Raw genomic sequence first — 26,681 nt, forward strand, 5'->3', positions numbered from 1 at the left:
TGTTGCTTTGAAACAAAATTTTATACTTTTGGCCAAACTAGTAACATAGTTGGAGTTGTTTTCACATGACACTAGCAAGTGTCTAGCTTGAAAAACAGAAATGTATGCATGTCGTTAATTATTGCTCAATCAACTAGAAATGGTTTGTTGTTGTGCTGATTTTTATCTACTTTACATGCAATATTTAGATGTAGCGCCATTATTCATGAGCTACGATGTGTTACCATCATTAGCAATATTTATTGCTAAACCAAGATACTGCATGGCTCAGCCATGCCTGAGGCGTGACTTAGATTTCGACCACACGAAAGAGGAGAATTCATATAAAAATGTTTGCAAACCCAATCTCAGTCTGCAGCCAGTGATAAATTATGGTGTTGCTATGGTAACATACTTCAGTAAATGAATAACCGTAGAGCATTTGGGTTGTACATGCAAGACAGGTGGCGCTCCAGAGCATGGCACGAGTACAGCATTTAATCGCATTTTACAGTGGAAGCTAATGATAAATTTCAGAGCTAATCAGTGTTTTTGAAAACTGCTGGCATGAATATTTTGGTAAGTGTTATGTTATATTGACACAATTACCATGCAGGAAATATCTAACTTTAAAGGAAGAGAAAACTCAAAAAATAAATAATGCTTTCAGGTTTCATAGAATGTGTGTGTTGAAGCCTTTAAGGTAATAAAAGAGGATGAATACCAAAGATCTGAGCACTTGTTAGATTTTTTTATTAGCCTCAAGTTATCAAAACTATATGCATTATTGTTTGAACACCTGCCTAGAGTTGTCACAACTGTAGGCAACAAGTGTCAGTTTAGAGTTGACACAATCATAAGCATTAACTGTTGGTCGCTTGTATAGAGTTGGCAATCTCTGGGCACTACCTGTCTGTCACTCACTTGTCTAGAGGTGAAAAAACCTGTCTTCACCACTTAATTGCCACTCACTTGTCTAGAGGCATCAATCTGTGGGCTTTATCTGTCTGTAACTCACTTATCTAGAATTGACAATCTGTAGGCATTACCTGTTACCCGTTTGTCACTCACTTGCCTAAATTTGTCTGAGCAGGCATTTACTGTGGCTCACTAAAAATACAACCCACTTGAACATTTCACATAGTTTCGGAAATCATTTCATGAAGGTATCTAAATATGGACTAATCATTACAGTTTTCTAGAAGCTGTGAAACACTTGAAGGAATTGAGACCCAAGTATATCCTCCGAGTTTCTCAACAATTGTAGTATAAGTTTACATGTACCTAGTTTTGTTTTTTTCAGACTATTTTATAACCCGCAGACTTCTTCCTAGAAAATAATGTTGTTCTTTATCCCTGCAGTGTCACTTAGCAGCCATCAATCTTAAAATGACAAAACTTTGAACATTTGTGGATTATTAATCTAATAGTGGTTAAAGTATGATTGTTTCCTAAACTGGCGACTAATTTTGCAAGAGCTTCTTTGAATTTTATGATGTAGGGATAGCTGGTTTCTGAGCCATTGTGTTGAATTCGGTGTACAAAATAATACAATGTACTTCTTAACGTTGGTAGAATCATAATTCATTTGTTGTAGCGTCTAGAAACATCGAAAACTACTTGAAATGTTTGTATTGAAAGAGACTAGAAGTACTGTAGCAATTTAGAACATAAAACAATATGTGTAGGCTACTGAAATAAGAGATCAGGAATGATAATTTTGTTATCGTTAGCTACTAGTACCCTGCCAGTCTAGCATGCTGTGAGAGATCAGCATGTGTACCAATAAGTAATGAAGAGTAAGAATGCGCACAACTATTCTAATGTGCTGTAAGGCAGACAATCGGTTCAGGTGTAAGAGAGCTGGCCTGCAAAGCTACAACTGCAAAGCTACAAGTCATGAGTTCATATCCCATACAACACAATTCTTTTCAACTTTTAACCTGAACAGAACATATTAGATCGTTGAAAATCTAGTGTGAATTTCACAGAGTTGAGCCGCAATCAATCAAACCTTTATTTGGTAATGCTCGAATAAGCATCTGCAATTTGAAGGGCCATGTTTTATGTCAAACACTTCCAAATTTATTATATAAGTACTTGTGACTATCCGCCTGCGGTATATGCACTCAAACTCCTTTTATACAAACAAACTATAAACTTTTAGCATTCTAGCAAATTCTTTCTTTCCATGTATTCTGCTGATCAAATATAGGAAAATGACCTACTATATGGCCTCATTTGTCATTTGTATTATGGTGAGTGTGACCTGTTGTGATATCCCATGTGACCCTTCACTCATATAAGCCAGAAATACTGTCGCAATCCAAGCACAATTAGGTATATATTTATGAATACAGAAGTGTAACTTTACAGCTGATGTTATTGATACAAGATTGATCTTGTCTCTGCTTTTTCATTGCATTGCTCTCTCATTCTCGTCTTTCCCACTGTCTCCTTGAACGAATGTAGGACGTTCCGACCTGGATGCTTCGGCTGTGGACATTTCAGCCTAGGGTTTTTTGGCTGTGGACGTTGCAGCCTAGGATTTTTCGGCTGTGGACGTTTCGGCCTCAATGATATATTCAAATTGATTAACTTGTATTTAGGAGGAAATTAATTCATTTTATTGCATGTATTTAATGTATTCTATCCTCATTTATTTTTACAAAGACAAAATTATAAACTTCAATTATTAAATAGTCTATGCAAAGTGCATTTTATGTTGTGTGGAAAAATTACCATCATCGAGCATGAAGTAAATAGTGTGATCTTGGTAAATACAAGATGCAATAAACCCAATTGCTTAAAGTTGGACTTGCAACAAAATTCACATTACTGTTAGTTGGTATCAAAAAATTCACCATGTCTTACTCTGTTGGGTTGTAGGTGCAAAATATGTGAAAAGGTGATTACAAGCTCTTAAAAGCTCAAAAATGAACAGTTAATCGCCGCCATCATGAAACCGCCGTAGATCGGAATCAGTTTATTCCTCTACCATAGTCATTCCATTTGGTTATTGTTTTGACACGTGACGTTCTCACCTGAATTGAAAGGCCAATAACAGACTGAATATAAAACTTCTCGTAGCACTAGTTTATGGCAAACACTTCGGGTTTTACCGAAGACCCCGTATCAAATATAGATGCTCGCTACTTTACAGTTTTGTTTCGGTTTGGTCTAATCGTCTAGTTGTGATCTGATCATGTGACCCATACTTCCTGCCAAACAGGGCAAATAGTTTCTACAGCATTTTTCGATTATCACAGATTACCAACAGGCTCGTCATGTTTATCAGACAATGATATGTACTCCTTCGAGCTAAGTTAAAAAAATTAAACGAATTTTCACGGTAGGTTATAAGATATCAGTGCTGAATGTGACAGCATTACAATAACGATAAAATAGACGCGTAAGAACAATAGACATGGTTTTATTGAATGCATGAAGTATATTTACGAAAATATTTCGACAAATGAGGTTGCATGAAAGTGTAAACAGAAGCCATATTGTACAACTACATCCCATTTAGCCCGTTTTAGAAAGAGATTCCAACCTACGGCGGTTTTGTGATGGCGGCGATTAACTGTTTGTTTTTGAGCTATATATTAAGAGCTTGTAATCACCTTATCACATATTTTGCACCTACAACACAGCAGAGTAAGACATGGTGAATCATTTGATACCAAATAACTGTAATGTGAATTTTGTTGCAAGTCAACCTTTAAGCCTTCGCATTATGTAATTGTCTTTAAATGTTTATTGAGCCTTTTGTGTCCATAAACAACTATTTCAGTCAGTCATAAAATTAAAGTAACCAAGTATGATCCTGATAAATGCTATTAGCAGTTTACAATTGCTTAATCGTGTATCTGGCGTCCTTCTGCAGAATGAGGGTGGTGTCCGACCACGTAAAAGGACAAAGAAAGTGTACGATGAGCTACGACGCCGACTGTTCAATCTCTGCCAAGATAGAATTCATGGACATAAAACAATTTCACAATTCTTACGCGGTGGACAACTAAACATTTAATATTTGTATTAATATTAACACTTGTTAATATTTTATATATCTTATACTTGTTAAAATTTTACATACATTCGAACTTACGCAAATAAAAATATATTAGCCTGAAAAAGAGTTTTTATTGTCATATTAAAAAAATTATTCATACCAGCCGAAACGTCCTCGGTATAAAAAATACCAAGCCAAAACGTCCCAGTCCAAAATGTCCACTACCGAAACATCCAGCTACCCCTTGAACAGAAGTGTAGCTGTCTTTCATATATTTCTTGTTGCATCCCTCCTTTCTACAGGCCATCTGGTTCTTGTCTAGCTGCCTGAATCGCATTTGGTCGGCTCCGTTCTTTATGCTAGCTGGCATTCATGGAGGCCAGCTGGGTTTCCCACAAAACCCAAACTAACGCATCACTAGTTGAAGATGCTGCCATGCTGTACTGTACTGAGACTGGAGTACAAAGATACCCTTTATTAGAGACAATCATAATATAATTTTTATTTACTATTACAGGTCTAAAGGTTAAAGGTTAAAGGTTACAGGTCTAAAGAAGCAGCAATAGGTAAATAGATTTGCGCAAGTAAATCAATTATTTGTTTTTATCAGGTACCTTTAATCTTGCACAAAATGGTTTATTCAAATCAGCAGTTATTTTAAATAAACTTTGGTTAGTTCACAAATTAATGTTGCGCACAAATAATGTGAGATTTTAGCAGGTGTAAAACAGCAACATAGGTGCAAAGTCTTTATATTGACTTACTTCTCATAGGTCAAGCTGTGGAAGCTTGAACGAACATCTTCATCAGCTTTAGTAGAAATCAGTGTAGATAGAAAACACACATGAATTTTGATGAAATATTCAATTATTTGCCTTTTTGTAAAACAATTATTTTCCTATTTTAACTGATTGTTATTGTAATTTGTGTGCAAAATTAAACAGAGAGTGTAGAGCAGGGTTGGAAAAAACCACGGTTTTTATTAAAAAAACCGAAAAAACCGAAAAAACCAGGTTTATTTGGTTGAAACCAGTTTTTATAGTTTAAACCGGTTTTTATGGTTTTTATAATTGTATCAAGGCTTTTGCAATTTTAAGTCTAATTAACATCACTTGCTATAGCTGCATGATTGAGTATTGAACATACATATGTGGAATCATCTGTTAAAGATGGTATACTGTGGGAGTTTTTATGGAAAAAAAGAGCGAAAACATATGGAAATTTCAGAATGACTCTTAAATCAAACATGGTCGATGAAATACAGAGCAAAAATCTTATCACATAAAGTGAATATTTTACATACAGCTCTATGTATAAGTAGGAACTTTAATCCCAGTGATTAGTCGTGTGGTAGTGCAGAGCATAATGCAGATGCATTGCTAGTGTTTGGAGCAGTGGCAGATGACTCCACTTTTATCACCTGAATATTAGCATCACTGTCTAAATTGGTGTTTTCAGCTTGATATTTGGCTAGTGAGCTTTAAGCCAATCTGTGTGACCTCGCGTTACGACAGCACACCTATTACGTTTTACCTTAAAACCTTTGCTTTTCAAAACTTCAAAACACAACAAACTTGATAAACTGAATTCTAACAATCCAACGACTTTGGCTTGTGACCAATAAATGAAATATTAGTTTGCAAACTTAAAGCTTTTGCCCAAAAGGATTTTATTGTTTTAATTTCTAATTATAAGTAATCCTTTCTCACTGGCCAGACTTGAGAAAGTATTCATTCATTATTAGAGACGATGATTGGATTAGTATATTTCACATTGTTTTTATATTTCATCAGTAAAGAGATCATCATATCACTTGATAAAACCAATTGAAAATGAAATTCACTAATTCATTGTTGTGCTAGGATTTCATGTAGTTTCAACTTGAACTCTGCAATCAATTTACTACTGTGTCCTAAATAAACTTCTGCAGCTGATAATTACATATAATTGCATTTCTACCGCACATGAACCACTAGGAGCATAAAATATTATGTTTTTCACACAAAAAATAATGAAAAAACCATAAAAACCGGTTTTTTCGGGCTGGTTTAAACCGGGTTTAAACTACTCGGTTTAAACCATTGGTTTAAACCAAGCCAACCCTGGTGTAGAGGTCTCTCCAGAATCATTAGTTTATGTAGGACCTTACTAACATGCTCCTATTGGTTCATTTAGTTACATATAAAAGTCTCTTATCTGTAAAAGTATTCCTCACACCCTTCTTAGTGATGCATGCTGCTGGAAGGTTTAGTTGATGTATTCACTTTCATAATACCTCACATAGAATTTTCAACTAGGTTTACGATGTAAATATTTATCAAAGAAGATGATCTTGCTGAAGGCCTTCAGTTTAAATTAGGTGATGTTATTGTTACAAAAGTTTGTTTAAAAACATTGCTAGCCAATAGTAATGTTGTAAGGCTGAGAATGTTGACTCAAATATCATAATTTACAGAACATCTATTCAAAAAGCTCTGGTTTGTCTATTTAATAAGACTAACGTTACAGGTTCAGTAAGACGAGCTATCTGTCTTCTTGGCTAATAGAGAATAGGCAGCTCTATTACTGTATTCACAGGCTATTGTCAAATTCTTTGTGATTTATTAACCTCAGTGGTCTCATTTTAGTCATTTATCCTATGACAGGTGGCTCGACTCGAGGCGTCTAGCTAGTTGAACTGAAAGAACAAATAGACTACTCTGTTGGATTATCTCTTCTTGAATCTCACTAACTCTGGGTAAGCAAAAGAAATTTTCAGATATAGCCTACCTTGTTCAAGTTCACCTTCAATACAGACCATTACAAAATTACTATTTCAGGTGCTGTTCATGCAACTTTCACTAAATTATACCTACGACACTAGGAATATGCTCGCAAATTATTGTGTGAAAGGCAGTTTAGCTGTGTCTCATATGACAATTTGAATTTAAAATATCCTGGTCAAGCATTTCGGTCACCAGAGCTACTAAAATTGGCACGCAAGATATGAAAGGCTTTCAGAGTATTTTACCAGTAGATTATAGACAACTGCATTTTATGATGCTGGTGACCTCACAGATAGCTGAAGGTTTAGCTCTTGCTGCCAGTAATAACAGCGTTGGCAATGCGGGTGAAGTCAATCGTGAGAAGCTAAGGACATAGTGAGTGATAAGTGTGGAGTAGACAGACAGCGGAGGTAGTCAAAACTAATCTTTTTAGTAAAGAAAAGGCCAAAAAGGAAAGTTTTATAGTGAGTAAAGAGGGTGAACTAGGAAGAGAACAAAGTGACTATAGAAAGAGGTGAGTAGCTTATGGTGAAGTAGGAGTGCAAACTCGTAGTGTGAGCGGTTCCTCGAGGATGGAGTAGGATGCCTGCTTAGCTTATTGCAAGCAGAGGTTGTGCATGTTTACAAGAGTATTGTTGCGCAAACAACGGCTCTGTGATCTTGGCTGGACATGTCTGATTCCAGTGGTAAGGGAACCTCTAGATGACTGTAAATGTGCCCAGTTGTAGAGAGCAATTTTTTTCTATGTCACTCTTATCACCACTAGTGGCTTTTTTGGGAATTTAACCTCAACCTGTTGTTTGCGGGTCAAGCGTTGTAGACCATGAGGCTCCTAATACTAATTTGTAGGCCACATCCATTAGTATCTGCTTCATGTATTTACTTCTGCGGAGAAGGTCTTCCTTGAATATGATTATAATTGACTAATTTCATTAAGTGATCTGCCATCTAATCTCTATTTACAATCCAGTGCTATGTTTGTGTTGAGTGATACATAGAGAGTTGGCAGTGAACTGTCTTGTCTACTCTCAGCTACCAAAACTCATCACAGGCCTCAAAAAATATTGTAACAAGTAAAATCCCCAAACATACAAAACAATTTGTTCGCTCCAACGATTTGGGAATAAGGATGAAAGTCTCAGGGGGCCTTCGTTACTAAACAGAAACCACTTTATTATTAGCCACTAGTACCCTGACAGCCTAGTGTTCTGTGAGAAATCATAAGGTGGGCCGATAAAGAACTGAGAATAAGCATGATTCCAGTCTTATATGCTGAAAGGTAGACAATTAGCTCAAGTGCAAGAGTGTTGAGCTGTTAAACTGAATGGCATGAATTCGAATCCTGAACAATGCAAGTTTTTCCAATTTCCAACCGTGGCTTTGGACAGACAGATAATGATTCTTATTATAGTAAAGATTTAAAATCTCTAAAAGAATGGAAGACCAGCCTACTGTGTACGCACTACTGACCTCTAGATGTGTTGTTTACAGCTGTCTCCTATTTCCTTATTGCCATCCAGGAAAAAGAAGTATATGAGCTATCACTATATATCAGATACCAAAAGAGTTTCGTAAATGTTAAGAGCTGTAGAGGTTAACAGTGGCTAATTATAGCTGTAGAGGTCAACTGTGGCTAACTATAGCTGCAGAGGTCGACTGTGGCTAACTGTAGCCATAGAGGTTAATAGTGGCTATCTGTAGCTGTAGATGTTATCTGTGGCTAACTGTAGCTGTAGGGGTTGACTGCAGTTGTAGAGGTTAACTGTAGTTGTAGAGGTTAACTGTAGCCGTAGAGCTTAACTGTGAATATGAGGATTCAAACCAAGCTGACCCTATTCATCATGGTTTATAGGCACGCATGCTGGGTCTGTTTGAATGCTGAAGCATGTACAGTTACTTTTATTCAAGCACTCGGTAAAACCACAGCTTTACAGTAAAACTGAATAGGTTAGACTATTGCACATTGTACCTAGTTAGAGAAAGTGTAATGGTTAGTTGCAGATGCCTGTCTACATTGAGTCAGTTCACATGAAAGTATTTCCTGTTGTTTGTCATTTCAGGATAGCCTACACAGCGGAGCTGAAGAACTAAAGGCAGGTACAATGATCCGTTACATAACATTACTGACTTTCCTTACACAACTCATCCTCGTCTTCTGCAGTGAAACTTTCCAAATATTAACAAGCATATCAAAGTACGTACCAGATGAAACCATGGAATACATTAGAAACAGAGAAGGCTGTGAGGAGTTGTCAGACTCTGTCGGGGAACAGTGCAAGTTTTATGGAGAATGCTGCGGTGATCCAGTGAGAATAAGAGAGCGTTTGGAACCGTCTGTGTTTAGATGTAAGGATTTTGGAAAAGTTCAAGGTAACAAATGCTCACTATCTCATGGTGTCAAGTAGATAATTTATGTGAACCACAAATATTTTGGGTGAAATATATAAACCCAGCCACTATACCGTGAATGTTTTCACGGTGACTTGTTTTCACACAGTGCTGCCTTGACTGGTTACGATGTTACCGGTACAGTCAAACCTCGCGTAATGATCAACTCGGCATATGAATTTTTCTAGATAGCCTACATATTAAGATTTGGGTCAATATTTTTTTTAGCGTGCAAAGTTATTTTTAACATACAACATTCAAAATTTTTCAAAGCTTTACAAATTTATTAATAAAGCTAAAAAGAAGTAGAATTTAGAAATAAAACAAACAAATGCCAAAAAGTGGGCATTCATTAAGTTACACTAAATTTAGTACGAGTTGAAGTGAGCTATGTGTTGCTATTATTCACTCAATCACAGAACCTTAGCATTGCTGAGCCTACACTTTCATTCAGATGTTTTAAGAGAATCATAAAAAAATTTTTACTGGTTTTTACTCGACCGATTTAGTTTTTGCATATAATTCAAGTTCTCACGTTTCCTTTTTTACAGCTATATGAAAATGTATTCACATGCATACATGTATATAAAAATATATAAATATAATAAATGTGATATAGGCCTATGTATATATAGGCCTACATGTATAAACTAGACAATTTTAAGGACTAAAATTTATTGCGGCTGTCACGTTGTTATTAGAAAAAAATTTAAAACAATGATTTATAAAAGACAGTGTTGATTGACATTAAATCATTTCCTCTCAAGCTCAGTTGTGTAACTAGTGCTGCACTTCTTAGCTGAGATAAAGATCTTAATGTCACCTTGAGATAGGCCTAAATGTACTGTACATGGCTCGTGTGTTCAATTAAACCCAAGTTCTCCATGTATAAAGAACAGTGCATGCTTAGAGTGGTTTCCTCAAAATCTCCTTTGAGAGAAAATCTATCTAGTAGATAGATACTCTCTATATATCAAGAGATTACCTGAACATAAACACTTAACTTGGTCACTTATGTTGCGCAAATGGAAAAGCTTCATAAGTCACTGTAGAAACCCGATTGTACCATACCACAGTCAAAAGTATTTAACACTCACATAAATGCAGAGTTGGGTACTTCTGTTCAATCTACAAATTATTTCTGCAAATATGTGAATAAAGGCAGTTATCAAGCAGTATTTTGGCTTGTGAGGGTTGGAATCTAACATAGCAAAGTTGCACGATATGAAAGTGGCAGATATATTGGTGCAAATGAAGCCTCATAACGAATCTTTGGTATCCAAACTCAAATATGTATGCCCTTCAACCTTTTAGTCTGAATAATTTAATACGAAGACCTTCAGAAGATCTTCAGGGCCTCATTTTTCAAAAAAGCGTTTAAACAAACACATATATTTTATGAGATACGTTGATAAACAGACACATGAAAAGGCCAGAGATAGGGAGAGAGTATGAGTTTAAACTAGTACAGAGCCTACTAGTACAGAACATAATAGTACAGAACCTACTGGTACAGAACCTACTAGTACAAAACCTACTAGTACAGAACCTACTAGTACAGAACCTGCTAGTACAGAACCTACTAGTATAGAACCTGGTAGTATAGAGCCTGCTAATACTGAACCTACTAGTACAGAACCTTCTAGTACAAAACCTACTAGTATAGAACCTGCTAGTACAGAACTTGCTAGTACAGAACCTATTAGTACAGAACCTACTAGTACAGAACCTATTAGTACAGAACCTATTAGTACAGAACCAACTAGTACAGAACCTACTAGTACAGAACCTACTAGTACAGAACCTGCTAATACCGAACCTTCTAATACAGAACCTACTAGTATAGAACCTGCTAGTACAGAACCTGCTAGTACAGAACATAATAGTACAGAACCTACTAGTACAGAACCTACTAGTATAGAACCTGGTAGTATAGAGCCTGCTAATACTGAACCTGATAGTACAGAACCTACTAGTACAAAACCTACTAGTATAGAACCTGCTAGTACAGAACTTGCTAGTACAGAACCTATTAGTACAGAACCTACTAGTACAGAACCTATTAGTACAGAACCTATTAGTACAGAACCAACTAGTACAGAACCTACTAGTACAGAACCTACTAGTACAGAACCTACTAGTACAGAACCTACTAGTACAGAACCTACTAGTATAGAACCTGCTAGTATAGAACCTGCTAATACTGAACCTGCTAGTACAGAACCTACTAGTATAGAGCCTACTAGTACAGAACCTACTAGTACAGAACCTACTAGTACAGAATCTACTAGTACAGAACCTACTAGTACAGTACCTGCTAATACCGAACCTTCTAATACAGAACCTACTAGTATAGAACCTGCTAGCACAGAACCTGCTAGTACAGAACATAATAGTACAGAACCTACTAGTACAGAACCTATTAGTACAGAACCAACTAGTACAGAATCTACTAGTACAGAACCTACTAGTACAGTACCTGCTAATACCGAACCTTCTAATACAGAACCTACTAGTATAGAACCTGCTAGCACAGAACCTGCTAGTACAGAACATAATAGTACAGAACCTACTAGTACAGAACCTATTAGTACAGAACCTACTAGTACAGAATCTACTAGTACAGAACCAACTAGTACAGAATCTACTAGTGCAGAACCTACTATTACAGAACCTGCTAATACCGAACCTGCTAGTACAGAACCTACTAGTGCAGAACCTACTAGTTCAGAACCTGCTAGTACAGAACATAATAGTACAGAACCTACTAGTGCAGAACCTATTAGTACGAAACCTACTAGTACAGAACCTACTAGTACAGAACTTACTAGTACAGAACCTACTAGCACAGAACCTATTAGTACAGAACCAACTAGTACAGAACCTACTAGTGCTGAACCTACTAGTACAGAACCTGCTAGTACAGAACATAATAGTACAGAACCTACTAGTACAGAACCTATTAGTACAGAACCTACTAGTACAGAACCTACTAGTACAGAACCTACTAGTACAGAACCTACTAGTACAGAACCTATTAGTACAGAACCAACTAGTACAGAACCTACTAGTACAGAACCTATTAGTACAGAACCAACTAGTACAGAACCTACTAGTATAGAACCAACTAGTACAGAACCTGCTAGTACAGAACCTATTAGTAAATAACCTATTATTACAGTACAATGCTGAGCAGACGAAGTCTGGCTACAGTTGTGTCTGAACAATTCGTCTCTGATACATTTGAATCAGGTCATCAGAGTTCTACCAGCTATAATTTACCAATAGCTTTACACTCTAGTTTAGTAAATAGCAGCTGGCAGTTGGAAGCAATTGCAATACATTATTGTTTGTGAAAGTCTTTGTTCCACCATTGATTATTTAGCTTCTTGATCTGTTGTAAACTCGTGTTCTTAAGATCAAGATCTGTGATTCCTATTTCAACGATGAAACGAAAACATAGATCTTAATTTAGTTCAAAATGAATCAGTGTTTACTCGTAGCCTATCTACGGTTGGATGCCTCTTCACCTGTTCAGATGCAAATTATTTTAGGCATAGATCATTATTATTGGCTTTGTTAAATCACTCTGGAGCATGGTTACAGACACTGCCATACAACTAGCATCTGTCCTTCTATCTGATCACGTCTTTAGCAAAACTTTTAGATGTTAGCAATAGACTGTTTTCTACAAATGCATTGTAACAGCCCAGCTTGTAAATATTTATGTAACTCTTTTGCTACCACAAGCCACCTAATATGGCTCAGCAAAGGGTTTTTGTATGGCCAAAAGCCACAAGATGCTGATTTAGCAGGCTACATACAAATCTTTTCTGATTAGTGAGTAGTTAATTAATTACCCTATCATATCTGTACTTAAATGAAAGGAATTTTAATATACGGAAATTGAATTGGTAGCAAAAGTATTGAGTTAGTATCTTTGAGACAGAGGCCTTAAATCTATTAACAATCAACCTCAGCAGTTATAGTGACATGTACAGTTAGTAGCTAGTTAGTTCTTAGCGATGTTGAAAACTGACTCCTTTTACAAGTTCAACTTAATTACAGGGTACGTTGTTGATGCTTGTCCAGAGAGAACAGCTAAGGAGCTTACCAACCTCTGCCAGCAATCCAATCACTCGGGTATGTTTTTTAATGCTAGTAATACTATAGCTTCAGTAATATGCAAAAACTTGAGAGTGGACACCTGTTTATATGTTACTAGCTGCATTACCCGTCTACAGGAGCAGATTCACGGGCAGCATAAGGTTTATTGAGAGTTGGCTTTCATACCGTAAAACAACTCCAAATATGCAGTTACATCTCCCTCTCTCCATCTCTTCCTCTTTCCTCTCTCTCCCTCTCCCCCTCTCTCCGTCTCTCCCCTCTCCCTCTCTCCCCTATCTCTCTCTCCCTCCCTCTTCTCCCTCTTTCTCTCCCTCTCTCTCCCTCTCTCCTCCTCGCTCTCTCCTTCTCTCCCTCTTTCCCCTCTCTCCCTCTCTCCGTCTCTCCCCTCTCTCCCCTCTCTCTCTCCCTCTCTCCCTCTTTCCCCTCTCTCCCTCTCTCCGTCTCTCCCCTCTCTCCCCTCTCTCTCTCCCTTCCTCTTCCCCCTCTCTCTCTCCCTCTTTCTCTCCCTCTCTCTCTCCTTCTCTCCCTCTTTCCCCTCTCTCCCTCTCTCCGTCTCTCCCCCCTCTCTCTCCCCCCCTCCTCCTCGCTCTCCCTCTCTCTCTCTCCCTTTCTTTCTCTCTCTCTCTCTCTCTCTCCCTTAGTTCAACGCAACACATGCGGATAGACAACATTTTTGGTTTTTCTGTCGGGCGTATGAAGAAACAGTTTTCGGCGTGTGCCTACTTTTGAGCAGGCGACGTATAGCTGGTCATGGCTGATGCAGGGTGACAGTAAGTCGATAGCAGCTGCTCTCTTTCTTTTCACAATAGCGTATCGCAACCCTCGGAGTACCCATGAAAGTTTTGTAATAGTAAGTTACAGTAGGCCTACTCGTAGCTGGAAAAAAATTAGTAATTCGGCTGCTGAAGGAAATGAACATGACCCACTATCACGAACAGCGGCAAATCCAACGTTATTAAGTAGTGGAGATGTGGCAATTCATAGGCAATACAACATCGTATAAGAAACACTTACCTTTTTGATGTGGAAATTTAGTAGGTGAGAAATGCGTTTTTCCAGTGGCTCCAAGAAACAAACGTTTACGTGACCTTCTCGGTACACGTTGGCAGTAAATATTAATTGCATGTAAATAACTACTCGTTAATTTATTTTATTTAATGAATAGTACATTTGTATAGCTGTATAGACACCTTTGTATAGGCCGCAGAACTCAGGAAAGGTGCTTTTTAAGACGTGCCGTTTAAAAAGCGTGCTAACCGGGGATTTCGGTTAATGCGCTCGAGCGGTGAAAGAAAAACAACAGATTCGCCACACCTTTATATAAGCTTCTTGGCTCAAATCGTCGGAGAAAAGTAGCGGCTAATAGTCCATATTACGAAATTACGATAATTAGTACTCATATTAATTCGGTTGGCTTCGTTTGACCGAATGGAAAAAGAAAGACCGCTCTATAATTTATTTACCTTTACTACACATATTAATTCAGTTTGCTTCGTACGACCGAAATTCGTACGACGATAAAAGAAAAGACCGCTCTATAAGGCGGACAGACAGATACACAGATAGATAGACAACGATTGCCGTTTATATAGTAGATTAGAGTTAGACAAGCCTTGTGTCTTCTTGTTTTTACTAACCTATATGTGATAATCTCATCGACCAACAGAGCATTGTATCTGGAAACTTGATGCTGGCCAATATGATGTTAGAGGTGAAAAGGTAGTTTGCCTTTCTTTACTGCTTATGTTTATGTCTGATCAATAACAAGTGGGTCATAGAATACGTAAACAACAACTAGAGGGTGGCTACCTCTAATTCTCCTATTTCTCATTAACGATGTGTCGGTACAACAACGGAGTCTATACTTACTGCAAGACGAATACACATTGTTTCAACTTCCTCATTGTAATAAAAGGTGTATTTTCAGCATCCTTTGTTGAAGAGTTTGATAAGAGCCAAACTTACCATTGTTGATAAACAATGCTAAAAGTTCATTACATATTCCGTGTAGAAATAATAATCTATATCCATAAATCTCAAAGTTTGTGTATGTCGGTTTGTCCAGCTACAGCTACTAAAATCTTATATGGAGAATCCGTAGGTATCGCAGAAGATTTGATCTCAGAACCTCCCATTCCCCAAACGATATGCTCAACCATTGAGCTACATGAGATTGATAGATTTATTGGGCGATATATGTCAGATTATGTGGGTGAAAATAAGCATACCACCGTGCAACGTCACGGCGCAACGTCATTTAATGCTTGCTCTCAAGGCTCTTATTAGTAGGTGTAGCAATACCAGCTTACTCAAATTAGCCGTTGGCAATCTGCCAGGCTAATGGCAAGTGGCAGGCAACTGCATTACCTGTCACTGTTTACAAGCTGATTTTTAATACCCGTGTAACGCCATGCATTCCGCTAGTTAACTATACAATGCAATGTTTTAGTTATTTTGATGCTCTGAATACATATATGTTGACTATCCCTTACTTATATGTATATTATCCCTTACTTATATGTAGACTATTCCTTACTTATATGTAGACCATCCTTTACTTACATGTATATGTTGACTATCCCTTACTTGTTTGTAGCAACAAGCATGGCCACAAGTATTGTGGAACAGTTGTTTAAAGGTTATTCATCACATTCTGAGCATTTTAACTGCAAGCAAGTTTTGGCTGATTTTAATCTTGAAACATCTTAGTATTCAGATCACCTCAAACATCAAAAACAATCGCAAATGATAGAAAAGTATCGATACCTTTTGATAAAATCTACTAAACTGTGTGTAAGTTTCTCTTTTAGATCTTGTTTCTATTTTTAGACTTGAGTATATCAAGATGGCCAGTAACCGGAACCTACACAGGGATAACCTACAGTAACATGTACTGTGCGGTTTGTAACGGAGCTCTGTCTCCTGTCACTAACAATAATATCTCTGAAGTATTTGACTCACAGAAAGCTCTAGAGTACTGGACTATTGAAGTGTATTGTGACAATGCTACGATAGAGCTCATTGAGAGTGATGAAGAGTACTTAGTGACACCTGAGAAACTTGATGACTTACTCAGAGAAGAGTAAGTTAGTCACAGAGCATATTGCTATAGCTGGCTTTATTGTCATCTCTAGTCATGTTAAGGTTTCAGGTACTTGTCTCTTTCGCACAAGTATCAGCGTATCAGTCTATCAGCCTTTATAAAGTCGAGTTCTAGCATTAGTGAGTACAAAATAATTTAGTACATTTTAAGGGAAATTCAAGTTATTGGTTTAAAGGGGGAGACAACTTTTTATTTTTTCCAAAAACTTGCATAAATAGCGACAGGTTTTCAACTCATTTCAACCTACATGGTATGAAAAAATGCATACAACCTCCAACAATTATTTTTAAACTAGAAATTCCACTGTCATACAGCCCGCGACCAAAGTGATATTGGAAAAAAGAAAGGGTACTGATGGTTGAGAAATGCAATATTAGCAGTCAAATAGGATAACTGCAATGGTAGCTGTAATGTACTGAGTGTGGGTGTTATTATATACAACAAATAGCAATAATGAAAGGAAAAGATTATATGTTTATATCTCTCCTCCTGCAAAAAGAGAAATACAATATCGGCCAATATTAGAAGTAAAATGCACTGATATAGATTTTTAAAAAATCTGTACTACGTAGCCATTGTTCTGTAGTCATCCAAACCTATAATTAGTTATTGTAATAATCTCATTAGAACCGTTAGAAAAAAATATCATCGTCTTTCCCTTTAGACTACTTACACTGCGTTAGATTTTTAGAAAATCTGTACTACGTAGTCATTGTTCTGTAGTCATCCAAACATATAATTAATTATTGTAATAATCTCATAAGAACTATTAAAAAATATCATCGCCATTTCATTTACTTATACTTCGTTGGACATCAGTTAGAATACGAAAGTACTCAAATGTGTCGGCAAATGAAATTGAAAATAAAAAAATTGAAATCGACAAGAATGAAACGATTTCTGTACTTCTATGTTAATTGCCGAAACCTTGGGAACAATGCTATAGACTGGTGAAAAGTGCACGTTTTTTTTCGTGAAATGCGCAAGACTTTATCGTTCTATTCTCTGTTCTTCGGTGTTTCAATTTCCGGTCTTAACTTGTATTAAACCAAGCTTTTCAAGTGTTTTGTGACGATTTTTGTCCTAATAAATCTGTCTATTTATGTATAATCCGATCAGATGGTCTAGTTTTAGGAATTTGCGGTAACCTTTCAAAGGCTAGGTAACATATTTAAATAGGTTTATATGCGTTTTATATCATTATTATACTTAAACGACTTTACTGAAAAATAGTTAAATTTGTTAATAGGATTTTGTTGCAAGGGTTTGGTGACGGCCGTAAACGGATAATTTTTCAGGAGTTGTGTGCACATGTGCATTTATCATAATTCTCCCAATCAATCGTTTCACTCTTGCTTGGTCATGGGAATATCATTGCTAGCTGCTTTAACAATGTTACAACTAATATCCATTCTCTTAATAGAGAAAAGCATTTTAAACTGTGTATGTCAAACCATCTAGTTGATTTCACATAAAGGGAAAAGGGCCACAAAAAGTGGGGCCCTTTTTTCATTTTATGATGATTGTATGGCATAATGTGGAAAATAATTCTGTTTGAAATGAAATTATTGCTAACAAAGTAATATATATATATATATAAGCACAAGCTTGCAAATAATACAACTACAAACATCCACATGTGTCCATTGTACAACCCCTTATAACAGCCTGAAATCACAGAGGCACTTACAACATCAAATCACATCTCATCATAAATCAGTGAACAGAATATAAACGAGAATAAGCAGTACGAAAACTAACTTTAATATAAAATACATTTGTGTACTTTTACCAGTTTAGTTTTCTTTCTGTCTTGCTGACTCTTTGCTCTAAATCAAGCAGGTGTAAACATGCATTGATTAATTACCATAAAACTCTAACAAAAACCTGCACTTTATGACTAATTTTTCAACCACTTGCTGTAAGTTTTCAGATCAAGTGCAATTTCAATTCAAGTCCATTTTTACTGCAGCTGTTTCTGAAGATATAAAAACTCTTTACAGTGATATCAAGCTTTCTATTTTGTACTTTAGTAACTGTTGGAAAGAGCTGCTGCCTACTGCACTCGGTATTCATAGACCACGCTGTGGTAAGTATATTAACAGCTGCCCTGAAGATTACACAGTTGAAGAGGTAAGAGAACTCTGTGAGAAAGGGCCTGTTAACCAGGTGTGCTTTGAGAAGGAGCCATTTCCTTGTCAGCAGGGTGCTTTCAGAAATAGCTTTTGCCAAAGCTGTTGGAAGGGCCAAGAGCTCCCTCAACCGTTCAACCTGACAAACAGTAACAGAACAGGTGAGAAAAACTACGCATGCTCTTGCTTTATCCCAATACAGAGCAAAGTCGAACTATAAGCATATGTCACTAAAACAATATTATTATCTACATAATATAATCGAGGGAATTGATTCGTAACATTTTTTTCAAAAAGTTTCAGTATAACAGACTTGCAGCGTGGAGTAAAAAGTATAATTTAATGTTTACATTGTGAAAAGACATTGCATTATGCATCTCCTCATGAGACTTTTGGTTTTTAGGGTCCTTTTTGATGGTCGCGAAACCATCAATCCAAAAGGAAAGCGACAGTGCATCTTGGTTCACAAGTGAGAGCCTAAAGAATACCAGCTTGTCTGCCCCAGGTCAAATCAGCTTGCCAAACCACGGCAGCTCTTATAATCTTGTAACCACCAACTCTTCTGGTAGGTTTCTATTTAGCCTTATTTCATTTAGCATTCGTGGGAAAGTTTTAGGTCAATGGCAATGTTAAAACAAGATAAATCTTCCAATTTTATGATCGATTTGCCTACTGAACCTCCATTTGTGGCCTTTTTTATATAATTGTTTGGTGCTACTATAGCGTGCGTGAGGTATATCGTCATTAGTGGTCTACCCAGGTAAAGGGTAGAGTGTAGTGTGGTAGACCTCATGCTATAGTGTGGTAGACCCACTCTATAGTGTGGTAGACCTCACTCTATAGTGTGGTAGACCTCACACTATATATTGTGGTAGACCTCACTCTATAGTGTGGTAGACCTCACGCTATAGTGTGGTAGACCTCACACTATATAGTGTAGTAGACCTCATTCTATAGTGTGGCAGACCTCATTCTATAGTGTGGCAGACCTCATTCTATAGTGTGGCAGACCTCACGCTATAACTACTGTTTGTTTTAGTCAGCAGTCAACAGTTCTGGGACCTTGGCAGTCTTTTGTGCTACAGCTACTTATCAACAGTTTGTGGAGAGTTCATCGTGTTTCCTGTCAGCAGCTGCACGCTGCCAGGCTGTGGCCCTGGTAGAGTACAAGGTCTTGACAATGCTTGCGTGAGCTTACGCCAACACGAATATAAACCACAAGTGACCCAAAAAAGACGATTTCATTGGGCGGGCAAAGTTTTACTGGATACAATAAGCTCCTGCAGAGAAGGAAAGAAGGCTTTGAACTGCGAGTGAGTGACAAGAGATTAATAGAAGATTTTATTCTTAAAGACTAGAGTTAGAATAGTTAGTTTTCTTGAAAAATTTACAATATATGAATAATTATAAATCAATAGTTATACTGCGATTGTTGTCTCAACTGTTAGTTATGCAAGAGTTGTTGTCTCAACTGTTAGCTAAGCAAGAGTTGTTGTCTCAACTGTTAGTTATGTAGGAGTTGTTGTTTCAACTGTTAGTTATGCAGGAGCTGTTGTCTCAACTGTTAGTTATGCAAGAGTTGTTGTCTCAACTGCTAGTTATGCAAGAGTTGTTGTCTCAACTGTTAGTTATGTAGGAGTTGTTGTCTCAATAGTTAGTTATGCAAGAGTTGTTGTCTCAACTGTTAGTTATGCAATAGTTGCTTTCTCAACTAAAATACTATACAACATAGCCCAAAGATTATAATATTTTATTCAGTATCATAAACTTAATATATTCTACAGCTTACAATAGAAATATTCAAAGGGTGGTATAAATAATATTAAATTTAATGTCTAATTTACGTCTAGACCGACTTACGATCTGCCAGTCGGATCGTAAGTCGATGATGTCCTATACTGTATTTGATCATTTACTTGTATATGGTTGACCCTGACACTATTATAGATGCAACTCGCGCTGCCACGTCTTTGGAGGCTGCTGTGCTGATGCAGAGGAAGCTAAGCCTGCTTATAGCCAGTTTTCTCTACACACAACGTTCCGCTGGTCATGTTACGAGGGTTACTACAGTGAGACGGGGTCAGCTATCATTCATTCCTGCCCTGACGAGTTCTCGAAGGAATCTCAACTTTGCAAGACAGGAAAAATTGGAAGTTGGAGTCCATTCAGCTGGATTGTCACAGATAATTCGACTTTGCTCTCGTAAGATGATCTATGAGTTACGCTAAAGGCCAGGCTACGCACACTGACAAAGTGACTCGCTGACATGTAGAGTAGTTATTTGACTCACTGTCCTGTAGTGTAGATATTTGACTCACTGACGTGTAGTGTAAATATTTGACTCACTGGCATGTAGAGTAGATATTTGACTTGCTGACATGTAGAGTAGATATTTGACTCGCTGACATGTAGAGTAGTTATTTGACTCACTGACATGTAGTGTAGATATTTGACTTACTGACGTGTAGTGTAGATATTTGACTCACAGACATATAGTGTAAATATTTGACCCACTGACATGTAGTGTAGACATGACTCACTAACATGTAGTGTAGATATTTGACTCACTGACGTGTAATGTAGATATTTGACTCACTGATGTGTAGTGTAGATATTTGACTCACTGATATGTAGAGTAAATATTTGACTCGCTGACACGTAGTGTAGATATTTGACTCGCTGACACGTAGTGTAGATATTTGACTTACTGACGTGTAGTGTAGATATTTGACCCACTGACATGTAGTGTAGATATATGACTCACTGACATGTAGTGTAGATATTTGACTCGCTGACATGTAGCGTAGATATTTGTTGTGGCTACACACACCAAAGCTACTCAATGCTACTAAATGCTATAATCACATTTCCACATATTTTGCACCTACAACACAACAGAGTAAGACATGATGAACCTTTTGATATCAAATAACTGTAATCGGAATTTTGTTGCAAGTCAACCTTTAATGAAGAAAACAGCTAAGTACAAAATTGAACTACAAAAAAAGTTTTTAACATATATTTTATTACCACAAGAATTATCTAAAATGTTTTATGAAACATTCTAATTTGTAATAGCAGCTGTCATATAGCTGTTACAAAAATATTTTTTTCATGTACAAATAGTTGATTTTGTGAAGCAGTGATATCATCATTGTTCAAAGCTAATTTTGCACAACTTGTCATGTTGGATATAAATAGAATAAAATCAAAAGCATAATTATAATAAGTTATTTTAGCCAATCACAATTGCGTCGGATACAACTTACACCAACATGTTGTTTGTTGAAACTACATACCGCCAACGAGCTGCCAGTGTGCGTTTCATATTCACCAGTGTGCGTTTGTGTAGCCAGGCCTTTGTAGCGTTTCTGGTTTAACCTGCATTACCACATTCACTTTGTAACTTGGACAATTACATCAATGTTTTCAACAATGTTACTAGAAAAAGTAATTTCGAAAATAATCTAGGTAGTTATTTGTCATCTTGTCATAAGCAGTTTATAGGACAGTTTGAGGAAGCTATGCGCCTGTGATTTCTTTGGATACCATGAAAGATAAGATTGAAAGTTGTCAAGCCTAAAGTTGTGTTAAGCAGCAAATGTACATTTTGAATGCAACTTAGAACAGAGTGAACTTAAAAGAATTCTCAGAACTTAACTATTGAATTTCTGTATCTACTTAAAAATAACCTGATGCAGATAATTTATTATTAAAAAGGTTGTAGAAGAACTACAACGATTAGTTTTAAATTTTAGTTCAACAATATAAAATATCAATACAATTTTATTAAGGCCAGAATCACATTGATATTTCTACAATACATCTCTATGTATCAATACATGTATTGATACATAGAGATTTATTAACACATCTCTATTCATCTTGCTATGCCTTCTGCTTTGAATGACATCCTATGCAAGTTCTGTCCGTTTTCAGGTACAAAAACCAATATTGCGCCAGCTGCAACAATGCTACCAACTTGATATACTGGGATGCACTCTTTGAATGCCCAATGAAATTTGGAAAGCACCGGTAAGCCAAGACTAAGAGTGTGTCTTCAAACCTTTATTTCCTTTGGTTTACCACAGAGGCTAGACCAATAAGGTGAAACTGTGGTAAGACAACTTCACATTTGTAATTAATGTTGAAAAATGTGTGTTATCTACTAATTGCTGACCAAAAGCTTCAATTTTTATACACTACTTAACAAATCATTGTGGGTCTATTACTTGGAATACTCTCCCTAGTAGTTGTATTTCCTTCAATAAAGCACTTGTGAGTGCATTTAGATGCAGTCAGAGCAAATCGTATGTATCTTGCATTTTTCAACGCGAGAAGATAATTCCTTAACCAAACATACCTTCTGTTTATGAATTAGACTTGTTCTGTTCTTGCAAGACTTTTGACAGACGTGAGCTGTTTTTTGAGGTTACGTATGCATTATGTCAATTAGTAATAATCGGATGCTTAGGTTACCAGTTGTAAATTAATTTTTTGCGCAACATCCAGAGAAATGTCGCTCTGCACAGTTTAAATATCTTATGCATCAAGACTCTTCGAAGACAATTGCCTCAAAAAAGTCATAAAAAAGCTTCTGTTGAGCATTGAAATTGTCATATTGTTGTGTATCTTATTTATTAAAAGATATAATGAAGTAGAAATCTTTTAAAAATGAAAACATTGAGTATAAATAGTGTCTCTCTACCGGTCTTCATTGGAGTATTATTATGAGGTATTGTTATAAAAATCACTGTGTTCAGAGACGGGTCAGCATTGGTACTATACTCGTATACAAGTCATCGGCATGCCTGAGTTTGAAGTTGAACTCTGTATAGTCACACCTTGACATATGAACTTAATGGCGATAGAGCATTAAAACAGAAAGAACGTGTCAATTCTCTTGTATCTCAAAGCAGTATTTTATATAAAATAACTAAATACAAACTTATCCGTTGCCACCCTTTGAAAAAACACCGAAAAACAGAAGTTTAAAATGAAAAAGCGTGTTTTTAATTGTTCTAACTCACTACCTACGCTGACAAAGTAACAAACGCTTAACTAGTGGTTATGATCTTCACTAAACTGTAACATTATTATGTACCGTACTGTGTAGAGAAGTTACTACCTTTGAGACAGACGTGGTGGCTAACAGCGGTGTGATAGACTTTATAGCAACTCGTTCGGTACGCTACACTTATTTGAATTTAACTTACTAAGCACACATACTTGAAAATAATTTTCAATTTTACACTAAACTTACTTCTAATTTCGTCTTCCTTTTTATTTCTTATTATTTTTTTCCAGCTTGGCTCTTTACGCCTCACTTCCACTTTTAGCCAGCCTTTCTAAAACTTTGTCGTCTTTCATTCTCAATGTCGCCTAAAATACTGGCCACATTGAGAACCATATCATATGCTGGTATCTTAAATTTGTCTCATATCTCAAGGCAAAAACTTGGTCAAAATTTTGCTCGTATCTCAAATTTCTCATATGCCGATGTATGACTGTATTTCTATTATTTGGTAGCCTGTATACCAAGTAATCGGCTAAGTAAGTAAGCTTCGGAATTGTCATCTTTGGTTTTATCCTGATACACAGGGGGAGATGCAAGTTTAAAGAATACGCCCCACCTGAAGGCAACGAACTCTTCCGTTATTCATGCTCAACTGACTTCAAAAAACCAGTAAGCAGCTGCCCAGAAGCCTACAGAGGCTGGAAGTTGAGAACTGATTGCAAGAAACAGCCTACCGCTTTAGTCTACGGCAAGGAAAAGGCATTTAAAAACATATACTGTGCCATCTGCAATCTTGGAGATGAGCTCCAGTTTGCGGAGTTGCTATCACCTGCTATAGCAGACCGTCAGAATGAAATAGTATCACGAATGAAAAATATTCATTCAGAAGGCCTTCATCCAGTTAAAATCTCCCCTATATCGGGCACCTGCTGTGTCAGCTGCCAGGAATATTTCAACGAGTTGTGTCAGCCGATCGACACGGTCAACAATATGTGGGGGACAATTTTTGATTCTCAGAGTGGAGAATGCGCAAAGGTGCCATTTGAGCGAAACTGTAGTGACGTGGTAGATGTTCAAATGGAAGGCGTTAAGAAAAACAGATATTTTGAATTTCTCTGTCCTTCCGTAAGCCTAGTTTGCAGTCATGCAGAAAATGAAACTGCCTGTTCAGGTTGTTATGACGATCCTGATGGACACAGTACCACAGATACGAATAACCTAAACGGTATTGACATTGGCAAAGGTTTTGGTAGCAATTCAGTAGCAAAACGACTGTTTGACGGAGCATCGGTAAGACAAAGCAATAAATTCAAACCTCGCCAACCCTTAACCAGAGTAACGGCAGCTGATATGGCCTTTCAATTCTGCCCTGATGGTAGAATATTAGACAAAAGGGATGGCGCATCATACAGCAGGCTGTTCCTGACTCATCAAGAAATTGAGGTAATTGCATCTCCTAAGACAACTTTTATACTCTGGTATGCTATGGCTGTCATGATGCATTCGGGGCAGCACACAAGTATTTTTAATTTAGCATGAAGCCTGTAATGACAACTATAAAATATCAACTTCAATTTTTTTATTATTAACTGTCAGTCTTCATGTCAATACAAAGCCAAAAACAAGTTTCTGAAATAAAAAAATTATGATATTGAGTTGGAAATATGAATATTTTACTAATCTATTCATAGGTATGGCAAAATGAATCTTCAGCAATGGTAGTGATGACTTCCTTCAGCACACTCGACTATATCTTCCTCACAACTTCATTGGTGGCGATTTTTGGCTACCTTGTTTATCTGTGCCTCACTAAGAAAAGATCATGGCATCTCGCTGACAAGATGATTATCGCTTTACTCTTTTCTCTATTGGGAGCACTCACCTGCTTCGCCATGTCAATGACGCCAGTAGGACAACAAAAGTATGCATGCTCATTTCTGGCAGGACTCACCCAGTTCTTTTTCCTCTCCACATTAACTTGGAGCAGCTCAATGGCCATGAGCATTTTCAAAAGCTTAAGTCGTTTAAGAGCCAGATGTCATTCCACAAAAGTGTTCAGTTACTACGCGCTCTACTCCTTCGGTGTGCCATCTTGTTGTACCATTATAGCGCATATCCTCTCCAGATTGGACATTGATGCCCTCAATGGTCAGGTCTACCAAACAAAATCTATCTGCTTTTTAGGGCACAAATTTGTCTTGTATCCCTTGTTTCTTCTTCCTATTTATATCTTAATTATTAGCAATGTCAGTATAGCGATAGTCGTCATGAGCAAGGTTGCCAAGAGTGGACATATTGGTGCGTCGCAGGACAAGTTCCGAACTCAAAAAAATATACTTAGCTGTGTCAAGGTTTCCTTATGTTTAGGTCTTGGCTGGATATTTCTTTTTGTAGCGTCTTTATGGGATGTTTTTTGGCCAATAATGCAGGCCTTTGTAGAACTACAAGGTGTTTTGCTTGTGATCTCCAATCTCTTTACTTGGAACTGTATACAGAAAATTAAATTGTGGAGGCGATCATCTTCCAAACAAGACTCCAAATCAGCAACTCGTCGACCACTCGGTTCCAATGCGTCTGACACGTCTGCACTGTCTAGCGGCAGGTGCAGCAGGCAGGAAGAAACCTAGCAGTAAATCTTTTTTATATTTATATGTCCAGATCATATAGTTTTCAGATCTCAGTGTGTGCCTTTATTATCATAGTAGTTGCATAATGTGCCTGCAAACTAAGGAACCACTTGTGAATTTTTTTGCAATTTTTTTATCACAACTATCGATACATCTCTTTCTTTATGTTTAAAGTATGTAGTTCTAAACTCCTGGCATATATTTTGATACATTATAAAAACTATTTGTTATATCACCTCATCTTAACGTCACTTCCACGAATATATGGAAAGCTCATAATGATAAACATAAGGAATTTAATATTGCGTTATAGTGAGACAGCGAGAACAACTCACTGTTTTAAAATGATAAATTACTTTAGCTAGTATATCTCAAAACATTTCCTAAAATGAAAAATGCAGAAAAACATCCAGGCAAGAACATAGAAAAGTTCAAGAAAGTTTTTCTACTAAATTAATTTCAGGGTCAAATATGGTACTCTACCGATGGTACTCTACCGATGGTACTCTACCGATGGTACATGGTAG

At 36.9% G+C, this 26,681-nt stretch overlaps 4 protein-coding genes across 7 annotated transcripts in view; 3 read left to right on the forward strand and 1 right to left on the reverse strand.

Annotated features, from left to right (window-relative positions):
• Positions 1 to 420: 420 nt before the first annotated feature.
• LOC137405584 (uncharacterized) lies at positions 421 to 26,426 on the forward strand. 4 transcript variants are annotated; one of them, XM_068091883.1, is made up of 14 exons: positions 421 to 558; positions 4,512 to 4,560; positions 6,640 to 6,731; positions 7,193 to 7,273; positions 8,820 to 9,129; positions 13,216 to 13,290; positions 16,105 to 16,357; positions 18,412 to 18,671; positions 18,914 to 19,075; positions 19,550 to 19,823; positions 20,458 to 20,712; positions 22,450 to 22,545; positions 24,112 to 24,970; positions 25,219 to 26,426. In XM_068091883.1, exons 5-14 carry the CDS (start codon positions 8,862 to 8,864, stop codon positions 26,152 to 26,154), a joined length of 3,438 nt encoding a protein of 1,145 aa, XP_067947984.1. In that variant the 5' UTR covers positions 421 to 558; positions 4,512 to 4,560; positions 6,640 to 6,731; positions 7,193 to 7,273; positions 8,820 to 8,861; the 3' UTR covers positions 26,155 to 26,426. The 4 variants fall into 4 exon arrangements, with proteins under 4 accessions (XP_067947984.1, XP_067947983.1, XP_067947987.1 ...); XM_068091882.1 differs by lacking the exon at positions 7,193 to 7,273; XM_068091886.1 differs by lacking the exon at positions 4,512 to 4,560 and having other exon boundaries at positions 503 to 558.
• Positions 9,277 to 12,315, forward strand: LOC137406091 (salivary glue protein Sgs-3-like). The gene is made up of 2 exons (XM_068092618.1): positions 9,277 to 9,302; positions 11,109 to 12,315. Exons 1-2 carry the CDS (start codon positions 9,277 to 9,279, stop codon positions 12,313 to 12,315), a joined length of 1,233 nt encoding a protein of 410 aa, XP_067948719.1.
• Positions 13,451 to 13,785, forward strand: LOC137406092 (uncharacterized; the record flags this gene model as incomplete). Its single annotated transcript, XM_068092619.1, has 2 exons — positions 13,451 to 13,501; positions 13,723 to 13,785. Coding segments are annotated over 2 exons (114 nt in total), but the record flags the coding sequence as incomplete, so codon positions are not given.
• LOC137405585 (uncharacterized) overlaps positions 18,517 to 26,681 on the reverse strand; it is a 48,111-nt gene continuing 39,946 nt past the window's right edge. Inside the window, exon 8 of the mRNA XM_068091888.1 lies at positions 18,517 to 18,649. The gene's annotated coding sequence lies outside the window, so the exon portion shown is untranslated. The remainder of the gene's footprint in view (positions 18,650 to 26,681) is intronic.

The sequence above is a fragment of the Watersipora subatra genome, chromosome 10 (assembly GCF_963576615.1).
Source record: "Watersipora subatra chromosome 10, tzWatSuba1.1, whole genome shotgun sequence".
Classification (NCBI taxonomy): domain Eukaryota; kingdom Metazoa; phylum Bryozoa; class Gymnolaemata; order Cheilostomatida; family Watersiporidae; genus Watersipora; species Watersipora subatra.

What these genes read in the sequence shown, in the direction of transcription:
- LOC137405584 (XM_068091883.1), top strand. Translation starts at nt 8,862, where the DNA reads ATGATCCGTTACATAACATTACTGACTTTCCTTACACAACTCATCCTC. An exon ending in CCAGCAATCCAATCACTCGG is followed by an intron (nt 13,291 to 16,104) that starts GTATGTTTTTTA and finishes TTCTATTTTTAG; the next exon opens with ACTTGAGTATATCAAGATGG. An exon ending in ATGAAATTTGGAAAGCACCG is followed by an intron (nt 22,546 to 24,111) that starts GTAAGCCAAGAC and finishes CCTGATACACAG; the next exon opens with GGGGAGATGCAAGTTTAAAG.
- LOC137406091 (XM_068092618.1), top strand. Translation starts at nt 9,277, where the DNA reads ATGTTACCGGTACAGTCAAACCTCGC. An exon ending in CCGGTACAGTCAAACCTCGC is followed by an intron (nt 9,303 to 11,108) that starts GTAATGATCAAC and finishes TGAACCTGATAG; the next exon opens with TACAGAACCTACTAGTACAA.